General features: G+C 40.0%; 1 protein-coding gene across 1 annotated transcript; it reads right to left on the reverse strand.

The window, feature by feature from the left end:
• Window positions 1-5272: 5272 nt before the first annotated feature.
• Window positions 5273-12077, reverse strand: SAMD7 (sterile alpha motif domain containing 7). Its single transcript, XM_057369420.1, has 8 exons — window positions 11975-12077; window positions 11105-11231; window positions 10848-10984; window positions 9794-9872; window positions 7400-8079; window positions 6569-6690; window positions 6205-6315; window positions 5273-5545 (listed from the first exon to the last, which is right to left on the reverse strand). The coding sequence occupies exons 1-8, from the start codon at window positions 12075-12077 to the stop codon at window positions 5273-5275; spliced, it is 1632 nt and encodes a 543-aa protein (XP_057225403.1).
• Window positions 12078-22654: the final 10577 nt, after the last annotated feature.

Raw genomic sequence — 22654 nt, forward strand, 5'->3', positions numbered from 1 at the left:
AAGGAAGGAAGGAAGGAAGGAAGGAAGGAAGGAAGGAAGGAAGGAAGGAAGGAAGGAAGGAAGGAAGGAAGGAAGGAAGGAAGGAAGGAAGGAAGTTTATCTACAGGTGGTATCATGCTGCATGCTCTGGAGTGACCTCCCTTTTCATACAGTCAGCTTCAATGCTGAATGGGCTCAGAATATAAAGAATATGGGCCTTGTACTGTACAGCATCACATACCGTCAAGGCAGGTTCAGATAAAATCCACCCACAAATATATGAGTCATAACTCAGAAACATATTCCAGTGTAGACATATCCTGAGTCACTTCCATCTCAGAACCTTATAAATATTTAGTTAGCCACTTAGCTTTTAATTTAGCAGAATAACAAAAGTTTATTAGACAAATCTCCCTAATTATCTTTCACTAAGAAAGTTCTTAAATACTTCCATTCTTGCAAGTTCCTTTTCATTTCTATATAACCCAAAATTATTTGGTACRTATAACTGACAAAAATCCTAATTGAACTAAAAACTAATTTTTCTGGTTCTTTTGTTATTAATTGCATCTATTTCTAATACCAGCTTTGTTCATTGTAAGAATGTATTTTCATTTAAGCAATGATTGGTGAGCCCTAGTAAGGATATGTCTCTCCTGATGTGGAGTGGCACATCAGCTCTTTCTAAAGACCTCTGTCAATCAGACCATGTTAGAGTCAGTGAGATGGACACATAAATGAAAAATACATCAATACATTTTTTGGAAGAACCAGCTGAGGTTTTGGAAAAAAAGTCTGTATAAAAAAAGGCTTTGCTTATATCTCTGTTTTTGCCAGTGGCAGGAGGGGAGGATAAGAATTATAATATTAAGGATATAGCCTTAGGAAAAGCTACTTCTTGTTGTTTTCTAAAATAATAAATTGGTTATTATGAATGCAAATGTTTGAGGTAAAAATACTTTTTATAGAAGGATGGAAGTCTTCAGTTTACATCCCTCCATTTAACAGGTTGAACTGGAAAGGCAGCGAGCGCTTTATGGACCATCTTCCAGTGCAGAATGTTCAGGGACTGCTAGAGCCCAACAAATCCCAGCCTCACAGTGCTCCTTTAGCAGAGCTGTTGGAAACTTGGGCCTGAAAGGTGATCATCAAAGACTGGCTGATGAGCCAAGGCTGCAGCAAAGAACCAGGTTAGTTTGATGTTTTTTATAATGGTCAGCAGTGCTTTTTCTGTTTGCCATTTTGGTTGATTGATTTTTATGTCAGTAATTCACACACACAGATGCTACATGTGGTTTAAATTTTGATAAATCACAATGTCTATTCGTGTCTTTGCAGTACTATAGGGAAAAATACTGCATCATTCTCTATACAACAGACAATAGGTTCTTCTCTGTGGGCTGATTTAAAGATTCAGGGAAATTGGTGGTTTGAGAAGAACATGGGGATAATAGCAGTACTAATATCTGTCTGGAAAAAAATAAAACAAACCAAACTTCAGTAAACTTGGCAATGGGACAAAGGAAAGGACTGCATAAGGATTAAGTCAACAAAGTAATTCTCAYGGCCTCAGTAGAGGTGATAGGACGAGCAAAGTTTTCCCAAAGAGAGAAAGGAGCCTGGCAACTGCAAAAAAACTGCAAAGCCTAAACAAATAAGGAAGGAGAGGTGAGCTTTTCTCTCAATATAGTATGTATTATTATACTGAAATTGCCATAGCAATAAAGCTACAGCTATTTATTATAGCATGAAGAGCTAATCAAAACCAACCATCAGAGGCAGCAGAACCCTGATGAACACAGGGGTTTGGAAGTGGATGATCTTTAAGGTCCCTCCTAACCCAAACTATTCCRTAATTCTATGAATGCACAGCCTCATAAAGTAGACTTGTTATTTTTCAGTGAATAATAAAGGACTTAGGTAGAACATKACCATGGCAAGGTACCAAAACAAGAGCTATATCTAGTTTTGGATGCTTTTCTGTAAGGTTTCTAATGTTGAAGGTGGCTCAAAACACTGCACAACCAACCAACATTGTATGAGGGTGTTTGGAAAGCTGAACATATGAGAAATTTCTAGAGAGTTTAAAAACTAGAGGTGATTTTAAAAACCAGAGTAGGTTATATTTTCTGTTTCACGCTCAAAGGGTAATTTAACATTCYGAAAACTGTTTTGTGGCAGATTCACAATTGTATAAAGTCTAAGAATATAAAATTTTATAAAGTGTCTGGTGACATGGGTATAGGTCTCTTTGAAATACTGTTACCTTGTGGACCTACTTGCCTATTCTTGTGTTTGTGTGCTGGATTAGAGTGACTGCCTGRCTTGGACCAGGTGGGAATTCTGCATGACTTTTGTATGTTTGTAGCATTTTTTAGAGATTTTTCACCCAGGGAATTGATCAGGAAATTATCTGTTTTGGTCCATGTGAGTATGCCTTCCACACTGTCATCATCTGCAGCCTATATGAGATCAGAAACCTAGGTTGCTGTAGGAAGGTGAAGCCATTTCTTCCTCTCCAGAATTTTCCTAAATCTGTTATTTATGGTACAGGATCATTTCACTTTATGTTTGTCATACTGTTTTATTAAACTTGTCTTTAACTTTGGCCCTATAAAAAAAAAAAAAAAGGGGGGGAAGTGTCTGTCCCTAGGAGCCCACACATTCAGTGGATACACACAAAATCAGCAACTTCTACAACACCTCACAGAAAACATTATCTTGTTCATAACTGCATCACTGATAGGGACTAAYACAGCAATAGATATCAAGTGAAGCTTTTCCAATGATGCAACTCATATTAAAACACATCATCTGCATCCCACTGTGATTTTAGTTGCAGAGCAGAAAAAAATATGAATACAGTGGTGGCCCAGTCACCAGAAAACCTGGTGGAAGCRGAGTTCTGCTGGCTTTCTTAGGTATTTGTGATTGGTACCTGAACCCCTTTGCAGCTAGAAYAAACAATAAATGTCAAAAAAGAGCATGAGAATCAGTAAGGCCTCAATGTTTACATATACACACAATTCCTGAAAATACATTGAAGCCTGGAWATACTGGTCCGTCTACAGATTCTGTGTATTTTTAAAAATATTTTTACCTTTTATTTTCATTTTCTCTGGAGCATTTGTAGGAGAGGAAAGATTTATTACCAGTGGTATTTCCTTCATTAGAAGTAGAATCTATTATGTTTGTTTAGGTAAATCCCTTTCCTTCCTATTTCACTCCACAGCTGTTTACAGTCCAGGCCTTACTGTGTTTTGGCTGCTCCAGCACATCTCCCCCAGTACAGGATTTATGAAGTAATTCCTTTTGTCATTTTGGGAAGAAGAGCGCAGTATGTGCAAAGGATTGTATGTTTGGTGGGGATTTTTTTAATTGCAAAAGTAATAAAAGGTGCATCCCAGCTTTCTCAGCTTTTGGCATTTTGCATGTCTGAGCTGTTTACAATATTAGTCACACACTTCAAAACCACTTTTCAATCCTTCCTCTCTGGCATATGGGACTTCAAGTCAAGCTTTTCTGCTGTTACTTTRCAAAACAAGTTCAGTTTCTTCATATCGTCGCCTTTAACGCGTGCTCGGTACTTCAGGGGAGCTGCACTTCCCTTCGGAAGGGCAGCAGGTGACCTCGCACGGCTTTGCAGCGACATCTCGTGGCCTGATGCTCCTGGAAGAGCGCCAGAAATTCCTCTCCCAGGATGGAGAAGATCTCACGTGGGTTGAGTCCAATATTTCACACGGAGAGGAGATAAGATGCCATTAGAAAACCAAGTCGTTAACTTGCGTTTAATTACATAAGTGACACGGCCAACACGAATGTCAGTTGTACAAAAAAAAAAAAAGTTAGAAATTGTTTCACACACTAAAACTAATAAAGGTATTTGTCATTCTTCCAAAGGCTGTGAAGTTTGGACAGTATGGTAACATGGACATCTGAAGTTGGTGTTGTAAACATCTAATCACACATAATCTAGTGCACAAATATAACAAAGACATAAAACAATTTACCTCTGGCTAATAAATCATAGAATATGGAAATAATTCCCCTCCTTGTGTGTTTAGCCACTTACCATCTAAACAGCTTCATACTTCTTGGGTTTTAAGTACTTTAGGCCACACAAACTTAACTAAAGAGAGAGAATCTGAAGTAGCAACATACAGCAGGTTCACAATCTATCAACCCTCAATTTACACATCCTGAAGCTGTCAAAAATATTTGTGTGTCCTGTGGAGTAAAGAAGTGTTCTTGCAAGGAGAGTGGAAGTGTATTGACTTCCAAAGTCTACATGGAAAACCAGTGTATGGCCAAATCCATAAAAAGGAAACAATGGTAAGTCACACAAGCATCACAATAAATGCTGGGGATTTATCCTCAGCTAAAAGCTCTATTTCTTGTTCTTCTTTGCTGTGAGATGATGATTCATCAGTAGCAGAAGTGAGGGGAAACCATATTTTTCCACAGAMAAGAGAGCTCTCAGGCTAAACTGGTGGCCTCTTCCAAAGTGAAGAAGACTGAACATGCTGCTGAGGGAAAGGCTTTCCATGGCCTGCCCAGATGAGCCAAGGGGCAGGATGTTCTGGCAGGAGCCAGGTGCCTTTGAGCCTGCACCCTGCAGGGAATGTCACTGTCCCAGTGGCTGGCCTTCATGGCAGAATCTGATGACTCATCTCACCTTCCAGTCATGAAAAGCAAATTCCATCCCTGGTGATAAGAATGCCTTGGAATAATTAAAATTGCTGTCACACGTGGTATTCTCATGTACATCTTTATGAGCTGTATATCCTTGCCAGGCACTTAGAAATGCTTAGTTCTAAACAGGAATAGATKCACTCAAATTGCTGAGTCTGGGGTACAGTTCTCTATATTCTGCAGGTAATTCCATCCTCTCCCAATGAAGTCCATGCGAATGTTCTGCATAAATTCTGTTCAACAGAAGCAGAAGCCCACTTTGTTTGGAAGCTGTGACTTTTCCATGTTGTTTCTCAACAGCCCAGTGGAACACATTGTTCCACAGGAACATCACTGTCAGTGATGACTCTGGACTTAATGAAAAATTAAATTTACCTTTTAACTCTAGTGGTATTTTTTTCAATGAATTGCACTTGAAAGTAATTGCACTACATGTAGCCGCATTTTTTAATGCCTTTCAGATACAACACTTCCTCATGCTGCCCTGGTTGCTTATTTCCTTCAGCTCCAGCCTTACAGAGGTTTCAGGCTATAACTTCTCAAACACTTTGTAACTAGAGGTTCGTGTATTATTAAAAACATCTTATGTCCTGGACTTAGCTCAACTTTTCTGGAAAGCAATCATCTGGAAGTCAGCCTGGGATCCAGCTGCATCACATGGGTTTTCCCTGCTTTCTGAAACAATTTGTTCCACTGCTTGGGAAGTTTCTGGGTCCTGGGAACAGGGACTGTCCAGTGTGTCACCACTGCTGTTGCAGTGCAGAGGAGAGGCCATGTCAGAGGGCTGCTCTGAGGGTTTCCCTGGAGCAGGAGGCAGAGGCACAGACAGAGGGACGTTCATCATGTAGAACACATTGCCCAGACGTCGGGACACCTTTAAAGGCAAAAGTACAATTGCACCAATTACTTCGTGCTTTACTTCTTAAAGACATTAAATATCAAGCCTGACTCTCGTGCAGCAATGCCAGAGACATCTTGGGCATCTCAAAGGGTTATCAGATTCTTGTGAAAGAAATCTCTTCCATTTTCACTCTCATATTTTTCTAGACCCAGGTTGTGGAAGKAGCTTGTCAATACTTGGCTTGGGAGCCTTCTGTTCCCAAAGTACTGCAACACCCATGGGACAGAGGGGAGGCAAAACTGCCAGCCAGGAACAGGRAAAGTGATGTGAATGAGAGAAGAGYGAGAGTACAAGGCGTTAGAGAAAATGAAGAGAACCAGGCAACAACAGAAAMACACACACAGAGTTGATAATAATGGATGAAATTAATGGCAGAAAACTGCATGAGAGAGGGACAACTTGTCCTGGAAAAATGTGCAGTCACATTCCTTAGTGTCTCCTTGTATGCTGTGGTAACATACAGAGAAGCAAAAGCAAACATTGCTGGAGTACTTTCTTTTCTCCCAATATTATGGCAGTTACTTTACCAGTGAGAAAAAAGTGTTTTAGTTTGGAAAAATTTCCTCCTGTCAGCTTCTGGCAGTTTCATGTCTCTGTGACTCACTGTCTTGGTATGCATTYGATGATCATACCTGAGAGCGGATTTTTAATGCTGGTCCGAGTTTTAATCCCATTGTATCCAGGAGATGTTCCTCTGTTAGCAGTGGAAGGGTTTCTCCATCAATAGCGTGGTCTTTAAAAATCTGGTGAAATGATAAAACAATCATAGTGTGCTAAATAGACTTCAATGGTTATTCTTCATGCCTAACCCTGAGGCACAGACAATAAAAAGAAGATATAATCTTGCTGTTTTATATTTGTATTTATCTCCTAACTGCACAATGTAAACTACTATCTTATTTGTAACTTTGGGACAATCAACCACCCTCCCACATTTACACTTGTTTGCTGCCATTTAAATCTAGATGGTCCAAAATGTTGAATGTTTATAATCACCTGGGCATAATCTGAGCAGCCTGGGAGGCTGACAATGAAGTTGTGCACGTCATCAACTGTCCACTTGCGAATGTCTTCGAYGGAAGAAATATCTTCTCCATTCAGGATCAGACCATGTGCTCCTTTGAGGAGGAAACACAGAAGTTATGTTGGTAGAACTTTGCCAGGCAATCAGGACAAAATGATTGTTATCATGGGAATCTTTACGCCTTTTCAACATCTAATGTATTAACAACAGGCTGTAGTCACAGGCAGATAGAGGAGTCCTAGACACAAAATCACCAGGTAGAGGAGTCCTAGACACAAAATCACCAGGTAATGAGCAAAACCTGGTTCTGAAGGGGCTTTTTTTGTGGCTTCTTTTGTTTACTGCTGGCACGGTACCTACCAGTCACTTCATATACAAATCATGCTGCAGGATTTCCTCTAATGAGTACATTGTCTAATGCTTTTTCTTCTTTAAACTTTACTGTTACTTTGATTTACTTAATATTTCAGTAGAACAGATCCATGTCTTTGCTAGGTCATAGTGCCTTCTGTAAGATTAGGACATATAGAAAATTTGCAGGCTGAAGGGAGAGGCTAACTCACAACTTCATTCAGCAATTTTGTTTATTTTAACTGAAATTCCTTTTTAAAACAGGAATCTAATACATATTAAATCTAATAATAGTTATTACTTTTTGCTGCATTAGAATTCTACTTTTAGTTGCATTGACTCTACCACACCAAAAATTAACTTAAAACAGAGGAAAGAATTAAGAGACCAAATCAATAAAAAYAGATTATATCAATGTGCCACTCTAACTGTAATCTGGAGATCTGACAMACCTGAAGGTAGCAATGGGTTGTTGGGTACTGGAAATCCATATGGTAAYGCTGAGAATGGGATTGCAGAAGGGTACAGGTACTTGTCATCAAAAGCAGCACAGGAGCTATTGGCTTCCTTCTCGTTTGTGTTGCTGCAGGTGGTGGTTTCTGTAGGAATTTCATGAGTAGCACAATTTTTTCTCAAGCCTTGTTCAAACTCTTTGCAGTTTTTGGCAACTGCAGACGGCTCTGTCTGATTTTTGCTCTGCTCGTGTTTGTTTGGTGTCTCCATCTCTACTTCTTTCTTGTCTTCTTTCTCATCATCCACTGCAGCTGAGGCAGAGTCCGTGGATTTGTCATCTGCCTGGGTCTTTGTGCCATTGGCACTGCCCTCRGCAGTTTTGTGATTTCCTGCCCTTCTCCCTGGCCGGCGCCCTCTCTCCCTCTGCAGTGTGGTGACTGGAGGGTACGGGCTGGTTGCCATGAGCATGGTGTTGCCATGGATTTCATCCAGGGTGGTACGATGAACATACACATCGTTGGAAAGGTGCCCTTCAGGCAGTCTGTGCCTGCCACGGAAAGCAATCGGACTCGCTGGTATCCCATGGTAAAGGAAAGGGGMTTCCAGGCCCAGGAGTCCTTTCCGATGGGCCTTCTCCATTTCCTTTTGCTGAAAAATGGCACTCATCTCCATTTCCATYCTAAGAGACACACAGAGCAAGAGTGGTTAGGCCAGCTCAGTTCCTTCATCACCTTTWTTTTTTTCTCTGCAGCAAATTAAAACTCAGATAAAGAAATAGGTGAGAGTACTGCTTCTTTCGTCTCTCCCCTACATTGCTGTGTGTGAGAGGGCACAAAGTGCAGATAGAATGACAAACCTGCTGTATTTAATGTGCTGTCAGGTACCTAGAGTAAGCAAAAGGAAGGGGAWAATATATCTTCCATTTAATGTCTCTAGATTGTGTATGGCAATGCAAACATGGTGATTATATTCACATTTGGAAAATAGTCTCCAGAGTCATAAGGGCTGAGGACTAAAGAAAATAATTGATTTATATTATTAGTCAGAAATTTGCACTGAAAACTGCTAAATTCCAGTGATATTGTAAGTGATAAAGGATTTTATCACTTTATCACTTTTAGAAGGATTTTATCTATGGAACCTGTGCATCCATTCAGAGTAAGCTAAAGCTAAGTCTCTTGAGTAACCCTCCATTGTGCCTGGCAACTGAGCATGGCTCTGAGAGTATGAGAGGGTGAGATCCTGCTGGGAAGTGTTCAACTGATCTCCTTCCTTCTGGATAAAGCCAGTGCTCCAGAGTCTATGCCACCTTCCTGCCCCTGGCAGAGGGGGATACCAGTGGGATACAGAGAATACAATTAGTAGTGTTTTTGCCTCTGCTRTACCAACCTTTGCTGGCATCAGCTTTCTCTGGAGCTGTGATCACTTTTTCTCTGTGATCAAACAGAAATCTAGAGCTCCTAGAGGAGCTTTGCAGAGCTTTCAGTGGGATTTCTGCATATTTGGAAAAAAGCCTGTGAAGTAAAACACTTTAAAGTGCACCAAGATCACTTTCTTAACACAGCAATGGGGATAACAGTTCAGAGAGTCTGACTTTCAAGGAGAGAGTAAAATTGCCAGGAAAACAGTTTGGGCAAAAGCTATCAATATAGATTTTTTGTTCTGAGGAGATCTCTTATGTACCTCATTTGACCACACCATTCAGGGCTTTTCCTCTGCCTTCTYTTCATCTTTGAAACAACCTCCAAATTACTGATTTTTTGTTTTAAGAAATACTAACTATTTTGTCTGTGTACCATGTCTTCGTACATTGTGCTCAATTGTCATTACTCCCACCCATCTCTTTGGGTGGAGATAAAGAGCAGAAAGCAKGACATTCCTGCCTACTCCTCCAGCTGAGATAGTCTGCTCCTGTCAGGACCAGCAGACKGAGCTGACTACAGTGAAACTGGTACAAATAACAGGACTTTTTGTAGTTGCTCTGATATTCCAACTATTTGGTCCAACTAGGAAAGCTGCCCACCCTGGTAGGGTGGAGACATAGCTGATCATCCCAAGGGYCCAGCTGTAGAGTCTTATATTGTGTGATATCACACAACTGTAAAGTTTGAATTTGTTTCTGAACTTTTGTAACTTCAGGGTGTTTGGATCCACAGTTCAATGGCTGTGGCTGTAGCTTGTTTTTTTGCTTAASCAAGCTAAGGGGTTTATTTTTCTTATATAATTTTAAGAATAAAAGCAGTATAGGGCAAGCAGAAAGTCAGCAGCTTCAGGCTTTAATTGATACTCAAGGGCCCTTCGCTTCTCTGGGTGACTTGAAAAAAAAAAAATCTCAATTGCTTTGCTTCCCTAATCCTGGTATGCACCTCAGAGCAAAGATGGCTATCGATTACCTGGCAATATTCTGTTTTTGAACCAGTTCTTGTCTTCTGGCCACAGCTTCCATGGATTCTGGYTGTAGAAAGCTGTATCCTTAAAGGGAATAGAAAAAACATCTTTAAAATTCACTTGTTTCCTCAAGCRAAGGCACAAACCCACAAGGAATGCAGAAACACTTTAAAAAGCTTTGTAAGTCTTYRACTGTGGGCTTCAGCAGGAAGCTGATAGGATTTCAAGTTAAATCTTATTTGTAGTCATTGCTTTAGTGGGAATATGTAGAAGGAACATGAAGTCCAGCATCAGGTGTTTTCAGGATCAGATCTGCAATTGGGAATACCTGCCATTAATCTTAAAGGGAAGAGGGAGCAGGGTGGTTTTATTTGGTGACTTATACTTATGTCTTTGAAGTGCATATAACTGCTCAGAAAATAATAGTTTTAAATTACGTTTCCTCTCAAGGGAGTCTCTTATTTGAGATAAATGTTAAAAGGGGGGGAAGAAGAGCTGAAGTCAGAAATTTTGCTTTGTAGATTGATGTAGCATTGATAATTCATTCACTCATCTGAAAGARAGAATCTTAAGCTCACTTTATGTAAAGTAATATGTAAATTTTTGTGCAGCATGAGTGCCATAATTGTGATGTCCAGCCCTCTCTTTGGAACTGTCCCCTTTAATTTTGAGCCTTTATTAAAGAGGACTTGTATTTACCCTTCATGAATTAAGTGGCATGTGAAATTATCATTAGAGACATGATCAGTATAAAGAAGCCAATACTAATATAAGAGCAAGAGTAAAATGTGGTGTTGAAGTGTTGTTGATTGGGCTGATTTTTTAGCTATAATGACTCGGAAAACAGTGTATTTAACARAAGCTAGGATGAGTATGTTTAGACCCAAACTGGCACAGTTCAGAATCTCTGGTGGGCAGGCTGCCTCCTTTTAGTGAGTTTTTCTAAATAGAAAAAACAGTTATTGACACCACCACTAAGCCTATGAAAAACTAGCACATGTAGTTGGCTTTCTGATCCACATGCTCCCACTTTTCAGGATGCAGAGGGTGCTTTGTTACCTGGGCCTGGGTAGACACGGTTGGACAGCAGGTTTGGCATGTTCGGGTGCTGTGGSACTGTGGGTCCCAGGTGGGATGCTATGTGGATTTGTCTGGGGTCAGCTGAGGCCATCATTTCAGTTGAAGGTAACAGGTCTCTGARAGGAAGAAAAAAACCCCGTTCAGATTTGCAGAGGACATTGTTAAGAATGATCAAAGGGACAGCACACAAGGAATTGTTATTAACTGTACCGTAATAGAGAAATGGTGCTCAGTACCTGTCAACCAGTCGCGGCTCAAACTGGGAGGGGATCGCTTGCATCCTCTGCTGGCCCGGCCCCATCAGCTGCGGGTTCACTGCCATCAGCTGATTCCTCATTAGCATCTCCTGCCGCTGCCGCAGTTCTGCCACAAAGCACACACAGCTCTGGTATCAGTGGGGTAACTTAGGAAGTTATTCAGGCTGCAGTATAACTTAACCAGAAAAAAATATTTGGGTTGTTTTTTGTTCTTTTTTCCTCAAGTGCCAGCATTTTAGTATGAGTTAGCAAATCACTGTTTCTTCAATAGCARCAACTAAAAAACATGTTTTCTCTGAACACCTTAGCTACTTCGTTTAAATAATGCAGATTAATGCATTCGAACTGGAGTAAAAATAAACAGGATGTGCTCAGTCAAGAGTACCAWAGGACAAATTGCAATGAATAATAATTCACATAACACTACAAAACAGAAAAACGTAGCCATGGATATTAAGTTCTCTGCTTGAGAGAGTTTTCATTTCTAATACAGTTTAATTTTTAGAAAAATCATACTAGGTGGAACCTGCATTGWCATGAGAAAGCAGTTCTAGAAAAAGAGCCTACAGTGTTGAGCCAGAACATCCTAATGTGCAGCTGTGGCTTTTGTTCWGAGTTTTTGTGTGACCTTGACTTGTCTTCCAGATGCTCAGCATCTCTTAATCACATCGCAAGAATCCTCTGTGTTAACTTCTAATTACTTTAAGAAAAAGGTTTCCACAGCTACTCCTAAGATAAATTTAAAATACCTTTTAAAAACATCAGACCTGCTGCTGGCTGTTTCTTGTAAGTTGTATAGATAYCAGCAATCTTATACCCAAATGTGTGGTTGGGTTCCTTGCTGCTCACCTCCTGCTGCCATGCCTCCTGCCARTCGGTACAGGTGCTTTTCCTCCAGTGGTCCCTGTTCCCCCAGGATGGACATYTTCCTCATGTGCTCCCGGGGAGTCATCCTGCAGGACACAGTAACAACTTTGCTGATGCAAAGAACTGAACCAGCAGCACCAAAGAGAAGAATAACACATTCAACAAGGAGAAACAGAGCAGTTTATGCAGGTTGTTTCTCAGATCAGCAGGTGGTCCTGTGTGTCACAGCTGTGCCCTTCAGTGCTCATGGGTTGTAGTGTTTTCCATACAGAAACTTTCAGGTTTTAGGAAAATGTAATTGTTGCCCTTGTGTACACTGAGTTGTTCAGTGTTCTTGGATTTTACTATGCTGTATATACTGAAAGTAGAGGCTATGCCTGGCTGTACCACTTATGTTCCCTCAAAATAACAAGTTCTTTACAATTGTAAATAAAAATGCTGAATTCTGGGTTGGCCAAGATTCAAGTCTTCCTGATAGCAGACAAGTCTGTCAAATCCTAGACCACCACCATGGCCTTTGTTCTTGACAAATATATCTGAACATGTTTCCATTTGCTGCTGGACGTGTTTCCATTTGCCTTTTTTTTTTTGGATACTTTAGACTTAAAGCGATTTAGGATGCTGGGTGCCTCATGAAGAGCATTTGAGCTGCCAAAGTGCTTCTGAGCTGCTAAAGCATTTTAAAGCTCAGTACTAAAGCGATTTAGTGCTGGACTAAACTTTTCAGCAGCTCAAAAAATAGGTCGTAACTGGGATAATGGTATTGGCCATACCATATTGTTCAGTGARCCATTTAGATGTTTTAGTTTCCTGGATAAATGACTCTGTATTGAATATTCTGCAAAATAAACTGCAATTTTAAACTTCATGCTKCCCTCCTTAAAGCCTGGCCTTTGGCCTTTGGTGTACCTGCCCAGAGAAATCTGGTCTACCTGAAGATGTCAGTGTTTATTGCAGGGACATTAGACTAGATGGACTTAAAGGCCCCTTCCATCCCAAACTCTTCCAAACTGTGATTCTGTCATATGAAGTTGCAAACAAACCATCAGAGGTTCAGATAGACATAATGGAAAAAAAGACCCAGGAGCTTCTAACCTGTTTGTTCTAGTAAATCAGGGGAAAAAATAAAATTAATATCTAGTTTTGACATGACAAATTTTTACCTGTCAGATGACTGATGAGTTGTACCAGTTTTGTTTTTTAGGAACTGCTAGAATGTGTCAGTCTCCTGTTTAAATCATAGTTGTGAATGTGCTTTTTTGGGCAGGAAACATCCCCACGTGGGAAAAAGGCACACAAGTGAAAGATACTTTTTTCATCAGGCCTTCCTAGAATTTCTGCACTTCCCCCTAAAATCACACTGGTGACTAAAATGATTTGATGCAACTCTAAAGTGTAGAATCATGGAAAACCTAGTGGGAAAAGAGCCATCTGTTCTTCCCAAATCCCTCATGTGGGATGCCATATAGCCTGCCTGTTCTGACAGATATCTGTCCAAAACCAAGCAGCAGTAAGTGCAGTTAGAAACCAGCAACACCAGTATCATTGTGATGTTCTCTGTGTAGTCTGTGCAGATCTTCTTCCACTAAGGCTGTAGCCTACTGCTTCCACTGACCCAGTTTTTGAATCATCATGAGCCAAAAAGTGGGTTTGATTCCTTAATGAGAAGAAGAAATTTCTCTTTCACTGGAGATGCTTCATGAAATCATTCTGATTTTTTCATTGCTGTGCCAATCAATCCTATCTAACTTATCCTGGATTTCTTCTCAGATGCATAAAAATAACTGCTATTTTTGATATAAATTTGAGATGTTATTTACACCAGAATTGTAATCTATTTCGTCAAGTTGAATAGCAGAATATCAATATGGTTCAAATTTAATTTAAAGGACACCTTTTGTATGTGGGTGGTGTCTGTATTAAATGACGTATTTATTTCCCCGAATTTCCTGTTCTGAGAAGTATTGAAATTACCAGGTAGAAGAAATATCTTAATTACTTAACATAAAGATTTGTGTGTAACTCTGTGTCAGGAGGAGATACTGAATTTGACTAATCTCTGTTAGTCCATTTGGAAAAGCAYCTTTTTTTGTTTACTTAGCTGGGGTTCTGACTTGCAGGTCAGATTTAGGCTAGTTCAGATTYATGCTATTTTCATAACAACTCGCATATTAGAAACCACAGCAGCAAAGGAGGATCTGAGAGGGAGCAGGGAAAGTACACTTCTGATACATTTCTTAGCTGGGATTTGAGAGTAGCTCAAAATCTGGCGTCAGGGTTCATATAAATTCATACACACCAGCTGTCCAGCGTTAGATTCATATATGGCTCTGCTCTGATCCTATTGCACAAATCCTGGCTGTACAGCACATTACAGGGATGAAGACAAGTTAATCTCTACCTTTAGAGTCTTACCCTTAGCAAACCCTTCTTGGCAGCAGGCAGAACCACTCACCCAGGACTAATTCTGTCTCAATTTATTAGATGAGAAGTGGCAAGACACGAACTTCATGAACCAGAAGCATTTGCAAATCTAATCATGCCACAGTTTCAAAAGATCTATAGCCATCTATATGTTGATGTTATCAATTACATTGGCAAAACAGTTTCATCTTATGTATTATATATATTATATATACTATGTTGTATAGACTTGTAGGCAGACTTGGTTTTTAGATAAATGCATTGAGATTGCATTAACTAATACTTTTATTTATATCAAAAACATGGAATTAGCATTCTTTAAAGTCAATGTATAGTGTACTTAAGCAGTGGCTCCACAGAGTGTTTGGAAGAAGCTGAGTATTGTTTAAAATGCTGAGGTAAATTTGTGTCAGATAAATCAGTCAAACATATAACATGAACATGTGTTCATGCTTATGAGTGAAACATGAATGAAGTCATACATGATCTCATTTGCATTTCCATTGGCTTCCTTTTCAGAAAAAGCTCTCCTGATGGCTTGAGAAATCAGGTGCTGTTTTAAAAAATTGATAAACATTCCATTCTTAATGTTATTAATTGTAGGATCAAGGGTTTTGCATTAAATCTACACGAGTCATAAAATTAGAGATTGTAATTATTCCAGAATAATTACACAGTCAGAAAAATAAATAAATTTTGGAAAGGAAAAAAGCTATTATGCTAACATCATGTCATACAGGAGCATGAAATATGTCTTCTTAATTGGGGTAAGGTGCCATTGGAGAGACCGTGGGGCTAAATTCTAATCCTAGGTACGTGGGCACAGACTGCTCAGAGACTCAGATTAGASTGTAATCCTAAAACTGGATTGAGAACGATACATTCCCTAAAGAGAGGAAAATAACTATATTTATACTGTKTGTKTYARCYAGCAGAGTTTGTGTTGCATGCCTTCACACTGCCTCAGAGGCATGGATTTTGTCCCGTTCTTGAGCCAGCTGATTGGTAAAATTGTGAGCAGCAAGTCACTGTGTTTTTTAAACACAGCAGACTCAGGAAGGAGACAAGGCTTGAGTGTTAGCAAACTCARTCCTTCAGGAACTAAGCTGGGTTCATAACAGGCTCATCTTTTTCCCCTTGGAATGGTCGGGGGTAAGGGGAAACTTTCCTGTGTGCCACTGAGGCAGCAGTCAGCCTGAGGCATGGGCTAAACCCAGAGGTGGAGATGCTTTGTGCTGAGCACAAACGCACAGTGAGGGCCTGCAAAGCCTCCGAGGTGAGAGGGACAGATGGTGGAGGAAAAGGGGCTGAATTGCTGCTGTTTGATGTGGCATTGGAGGCACAGAGATCCCGGACACTCAGCAGCTGAGCTGGGAGATGCACTGAGCACTTCTCCCTGTCAGCTCAGCACTGAGTCCACAGGACTGGACTCTGGACAACTACAGGGCTGATATTTATCTATGTTTTTGGCAGCACCCAAAGGCTCCTCTGGGATTACTCTGAGGGCTTTAACAACTGTTAAAAAACTAAGTACAATAACTAAGCAAGAACTAGTGAAAATAATGGAGAGTGTGTGCATGCACGCATAGAACACTGTACACCCACCCTGGATCCTGGCAAACTGGCACAGGGAGATGTTTACAAGGGATGGGTCTTTCTATTACATCAGTTATATACACAGAGATAAAAGCATGATGTCATCTGTTTTCCTTGTGGGTTCATTTCATAATTAGGGATGACACTTGAAACATTATCCTTTTTCTTTGACTCTTTCAGAAGCCTAGAGATTGMAAAATATGGCAAAAGTAGGATCAGTTAAAAGGAAACTAAACTCTGAATTTTTTTACTTTTTGAAAATCATTACTTYTAAAAAACTAAGAAGAAATTTATTGCTTTTTTAATTTAGTTTTTGAATAAAGGAAATGGAAACCGTGGGACAGAAAGCTTTCTGATCATTTGAGGGCCAGGCTGGTATTGCCAAAGGAAATGCAGTTGAATTTTAGTGGGATTTGTGTCTTGCTTTTGCATTAAATATTAGTGCAAATGGCTACTTTCCCAGTGCCAAAAGAAACCAGGTAGTGGAAAGAGGAATGAATATTGGGTAGGCTATTTAAAACTACTTTAAATTAGCAATTCTGTAACGTAACTGGCTACCTAAGAATTTGAATCTAGAAAATTTGTACTGAATCCTCAGTATCTGCCATTTTCAGTTAGGATATTGAATACCAACAATATCCCTCAGATTTTCTGAAATCTTACATTTGATGTGTCTTCCACCATGAAGGTAAATCAAGATGATGGTGGCTTTCCATCATTAATCATTTCAGGCTAACTTTCTTTTTTACAAAGCAAAATACAGCACATACTCATCTTAAAAATATTTGCAGATATGTTAAAATATAAATATATATTTGTTAAACCCACTATTATTATCCATATTAATATATGAAGTCACAGGTTTTAAAACAATCTTTTTCCCCTTATGGGATTAACATGTGAAATTGCACACCTGACCCTGTGAACAGGCTCAGAAATCAGMATCTCAAACAAACAGAACATTTTCAGTTCCAGTCTGAAAGATCAGACCATGAGAGAATTGCTTGAGTTAGGATTGCCTCTCTCTCTTACCCTTTCCATATCTCTGGTGTAGCAGGGAGGTCTGGAAATTCGCATGTTCTCTAACAAAGGAACTTGAATTTTTCTCTCCAAAGACAATGCAATAGTGCCCAAGCTCTTCTCAGTCTACAGCTAATTTTGCCCACATATTCAGATAATAACAAAATGTAAGGAACCCTCATTACATCATGGTGTTATGTTTAAAAATGTTATCCCAGAGTGTACATTAGTGACCCACAAATCTGCCAGCATTGGGGTTTGTTACRATGGCTACACAGATAGGCAAAATTTTCATTGGGTAAATCCAACATCAGACTAAAGCAGCCAAATGTATCTGTGATGATGGCCTTGATTAATTCTGATTGCAAACTGATTTGGAAAATCCATTGCATCAGGAAATATCTGCAAAATTATGAGTTTTTTTCTATTGTGCTTTTAAAAGATAGATTAGCACAAAGATATATATATATATATTAACAACCACTTCGCATTTAAGAATGTTTTGTTAGGGTTAGACAAGACAAGGAAACATTTGTACATGTATAATAAGCAACGCAATCTGAATTCAAAGTTTTCTAGAATAATACTGAGTATTAAATGACAAACCTTCCCAAAGTAAAACCCTCCATTTAAAAAACTGATCTTTAAATATTTCTGAAATAATCAAGTTACGTCATAAAGAAATATTGTGCTTGCACCTGAATATGCAGAATTATTTATCCRTAATAATACCTACAGCTGATTGCTGAGAAATCAGGAAAGAGTTGTTAATCACATAATTTAATTTTTCTATATCGCCCTGCCTATTCCTAACTTTAGTCTGTGCACTCAGGTGCTGCTCTTAATTAAAGTCATCATAAGCAAGTTTGCTTTGATCTGCTCTGTATCTATTTAATCTGAAAGATCACACACCTTTTAGTTTTACTTAACAGGTGTTTCATTTACATTAAAAACCCAGCACTTTTTATTTCATATATACTTACATCTATGTTGCCGACTTTAGTTTTGGGTGCAATGAAGCCACCATGAACATCCAAGAGGTGTGTGCCTTCTCTATGAATCTCCTCCTGCCTCAGTAATGTGATGGGCAGCTTTTAAAACACATCAAGATTAACATGTCAAAAACTGCCTTAACTAACGCTGACTTTACTTTAAATACAAACTGAACTTGTCTTGATTAGCCCTCATCCCTGCTCCTAAGCCCTCCCCACTMTGACATCACAAGCTCTTCTCCAATGCCATCCCCTAACCAGGCTGTAAAAACATAATTACATGAAGAGCACTACACTGAGCTGTTAAACCTATTTCMCATTTAACCTGCTAAGCCATTGTTAGCTTTTAAGATGCTTGATGCATTCACTTAAAATCTTCCTGTTCCAACAAGAAATACAAGAGAAGGTTTGCAATTGCCTGGCTCTCCCCCATTGTGTTATCTGTTTATACTGATTTTTAGAAAGGGTGCACTTCTGACTTGGCAAACAGTTATCACAGAACTGTGATATCCCAGAGCTGTGTATCCRATGGGATTGGGGGGAGCTGCAAGGTGGAAATCCTGTTAAGCATATTGTGAGGCTAACACAGGGATCAGATGGTTATACTGCTCAAGCCGGCAATTTACTCTTTAATTCTCACTGCCCATGAGTTGGCTCTCAGAACCAATGCCTAGAAATGGCAAGTTTGGAAATGTCAGGGGGTGCTTAGATTCTTCCAATATCTACATCGTCTGATAGGATATCAGGATTGATGTTAATTCTTAATAACCTGCCTAAAATTCATCAGGTGCTTGCTGCAAAAAAAATGCCCCTCGTTCTCTCTCAAAAACTAACACAACACCTAAACCTGGGAAAAATACTGAAAATCACTCTCACAGAAGTGTTAACACTAGCAAAGGGGTGTAATTCTGCTATATTTCTGCATAATCTCACAGCAAAAAAAAAAAAAGGATTTTAATAACACAAAATACACACGGTCTTGGTCCACAAGAAACCAGAGAAGGGAACAGGCAAACCTGTGTGTCAGTCAGTATAATGGGCTGGCTATGCAGAATGTCCTTCAAGCTGGAACACACCTTCGGAGTAAATTTTTTTCCCAATTCCTTGATTGAAGAGTAGGTGATTTTGCTCTTTCCTCAGCTGCAGGACACTGAAAAGTGCCCAACTTTGGTGTTCTCCTGTATTCAATTCGCATTGACCAGGTCAACAAAGGGAAGAGATTGCAACATGATTGGTTGTTCAGTGGAAATGCATTACATTTACTACAGATCTTGAGAGAATTTGGAGAGAGTGGGTGGATGATAAAACTAAATTACCATTTCCAGGCACACACACCAGGGGTAACGGAAGCTGCACTGTACCATGTTTCTGTCATTTATGGAATTTCACTCTAGACACAGCTTTTTTAATTGGAGTAACAATTAATGAAATGACAATACACACAATACCTTTAATGAAAGCATTTTATGGCAGACATGTTTTCATATTTGCTTGTTTAGTGATTTTTTTTGTTACCTTTTGTATGGATTTTGGGTATCTTTGGATGTGGAAAGGCAAGTTATGGCAGCATTGGTGTCACGTTCAAAAAGAAAAGTGTGCAGTGAATACTCTTTTTTGAAGTAACTTTTGAAACAGCAGCTAGAATACAGGGACTGGATGCTGTCATTTAAGATGACCCTAAAAATGCTTTGTAACCAGCTCCTATATCTGTATAAACTTGCTCTCTCCAGCAACACATTCAGGTTGAAGATCCACAGAATGCAATGGGGAGTTTTGCTGAACTATCCAGCCCCATTGTACCAGATGGTACCGTATGGAGGTAACACTGATCCTGTGACTCTGTTGATTTGTAATTAGGTTTCTAGTAATTAATATAGTTTGCAGGCCTTGTGTGAACTCTGCAGATTGCCCATTCATGTAAATAATTAACTGAAAGGGGATTAWTCCTGGCATAAGTTCAACCAAAAAGAATTTTCCAGTCTGAAAATCTTCTCCATCAGTCTAGTATATTGTAATAGAGACTGAAAGTTCAGTTTTCATTTGTGTAGCTCCATGTAAAAAAGAGTTACTTGATACCTGAGTGTTAAAACTATCTGCATTGTGTGTATAAATATACATTTGCTGCAATAGATCTATGTCTTGTTATTCATGGAATTCAAAATGCATATTCAGTATGACTTCATGGTTGGAAAATCTACTTATTTTCACTACTATTTAATAGTAGGTAATGTAAATTCTGTCTTTGAAAAAAAGAGTATGTTTTAGAATTYTACAGTTCATGTTTAGCTGCTCATRCTGGAATATGCARAGGTTGMAATYCTTGCAGCTATAATAAATCAGTGRCAACAGGGGCTGTCACAAARCTCTGCACACAATCAGTTCATCYACCACATGCCCTTGCAAGACTATCAGAGAATCCCGGAATGGTTTTGGTTCAAAGAGACTTTATAGCTCATCCAGTTCCAACCCCYTGCCATGGACAAGGACACCTTCCACTAGGCCAGGTTGCTCCAAGGTATGTCCAGCCTGGCCTTGAACCTGGCCTTGTCCTGCCAAGTGTGCAGCCCCTCCAGGTCAGGCAGGCCTTCCTTGGGAAATGGTCCTTCCAGCCCATTGTGTGTGCAGTCTCTTCTGAAGGATTTGGTCTGACCTAAAACCCATCCCTGCTGCTCTCTGCATTGCCTGGGTTAAAGAAACTCAACACCAAATTAGTGAGGGACACACATGTTGTGGCATGAGCGACACAGTGCCAGTGCCAGCTGAGGGATTCCCAGTTGTGTGGGCAAGACTGAATCCTCCTGCCTCAGTTCTGAGGGGTCAGAGGATGAGTAGAAGGGACAGAGCAGAAGAGAGACAGTGGAGAGAGCTGCGGAGAGCATGGTTTGAAGCACATGGCTGGGAAAGATGAGGGCAGCAAGCCTGGGGCTGGACCACTTCACTCTTCCCTGACTGTCCTTTGGCAGCAGTTTGGGGATGTGCTCTGAGCCAGCACAGCCCAAGAGTCACTCACCTGGACCTGGCAAAGTCAACCTTGGGCTAATAAACATTTTTCCATCCTCACCAATTTCTTGCCCCATGTAACTGCCCTCACTTCACTGACACAGCCTGCAACAAGTCGGGCCAAGCAAGAGAAGTCTGCAGAGGCAAAGCTGGTGAAGGGAACTGCCAGGGAAGCAAACAAGGGTCACAGAGCTACTAAGTGTTGCAGTGCTCAGATTATAATAAATCCCTAACAAATAAATATCCCAAATCATTAAATTCTATGTAAATATTGGGCCAAGTTCCTCCCTGGTATAGCTGTGATTGTATGACAGCAGGGATGGGTTTAGTCCAGTGTGTTTAGATTCTGTATTATTTTAACCAGATGCTTGGGGGCTTGTTTTCCTTTAGTGGCTAATAAGGGCCATCCAAAACAGAGTTACTGATTTGCTTGGGTTTCATTGAAAGAGACACTGCTAAAGGGAGAGGAAATCCCCAAAATGATACTCAGTGATTAAGCACATAGAATATAGGATTTCAGTGTTTGCAAATCCTTTTTTTCAAATGAACTTGTGGCACTAATCCTCTAATGGCATTATTTCTTTGGAATATATGCCGGATTAAGGAGTCACAATGAGGCAAAGTACAAAAATCCACATTAATCTCCCCCTGATGGATGCTGTGTGGGATGCAACTTAAACTATTTTGTTCCAAAATTGGTTCTGYTCCTAACCTTGCCCCAGGTCTAGACAGGGGGAAGAGTAGATATAAACAAGTGTGACACTGAGCACTTGGCAGATGGTCATAGGCCATTAAACTGGATAGAAAGGGGAAGGCGTCTATTATTTTTAAACTCCAAAAGATAAGCCAGCCCTGTGCWGTCCATGACGTGCTGCAGGAAGCAGACACAGGGCTCTGCCAGGAGCAGGACACCTGCTCAGAAGTGTGGCAGGSAGGAATTGGACAGAGCAGCTAACAGGTCCTTGGGCTGGTGTCTGCTCACCTGCTTGCAGAGGAATTGTTGGCTTTGTTTACCAGCTTTATCAATCCTCACCAAAATTACTCCAGTTTGCACATGTCTTCAGTGTATACATACCTGGGTTGGTCCCTTGTATTTAAGGAAGTCTAAATTATATTGCACCAGGTGCAGACAAAGGTGAGCAGGTAATGATAAGGGAAATAGAGAGTTTGCCACATGAGGGGAGACAATTAGAGTTTGGCTGGTTTAGCATACAAAAGGGAGCACCTCAAAGATTATCAAGGCTAAAGAGGTTCAGCATAAATGGCCATGAGTGTGGTTAAGACAGAAATGGTGACATCCACCATTGTAGAAATGAGATGTCAGGACAGACAGACAGACAAAAAAAAATGTCTACTGAAGTTTGAGGTTTATATAAGGCGTGTCCAGTGATTGCATTGAAATRTATCATGGCTCACAAGATTATTATGACCTCTCTTCTCGTGTCTCCTGTTGCTCCAAAACCATCAGGAGTGTCCTAGTCCTCCCTTTTTTTTACTGAACTGTGCAACATCCTGCTGACAGCAGGACTCTGCTCAGCCTGCAACACTGTTTCTGACCAGTATGGACAAAAGGGGTGGGAAAACAAAGAGCTTTTCTTCAGGTAGTAATTTGATCTCTGCTGTGAGTCAG

The sequence above is a fragment of the Malurus melanocephalus genome, unplaced genomic scaffold (assembly GCF_030028575.1).
Source record: "Malurus melanocephalus ecotype Western Australia unplaced genomic scaffold, MMel_1.1 scaffold_108, whole genome shotgun sequence".
Taxonomy (NCBI): Eukaryota; Metazoa; Chordata; class Aves; order Passeriformes; family Maluridae; genus Malurus; species Malurus melanocephalus.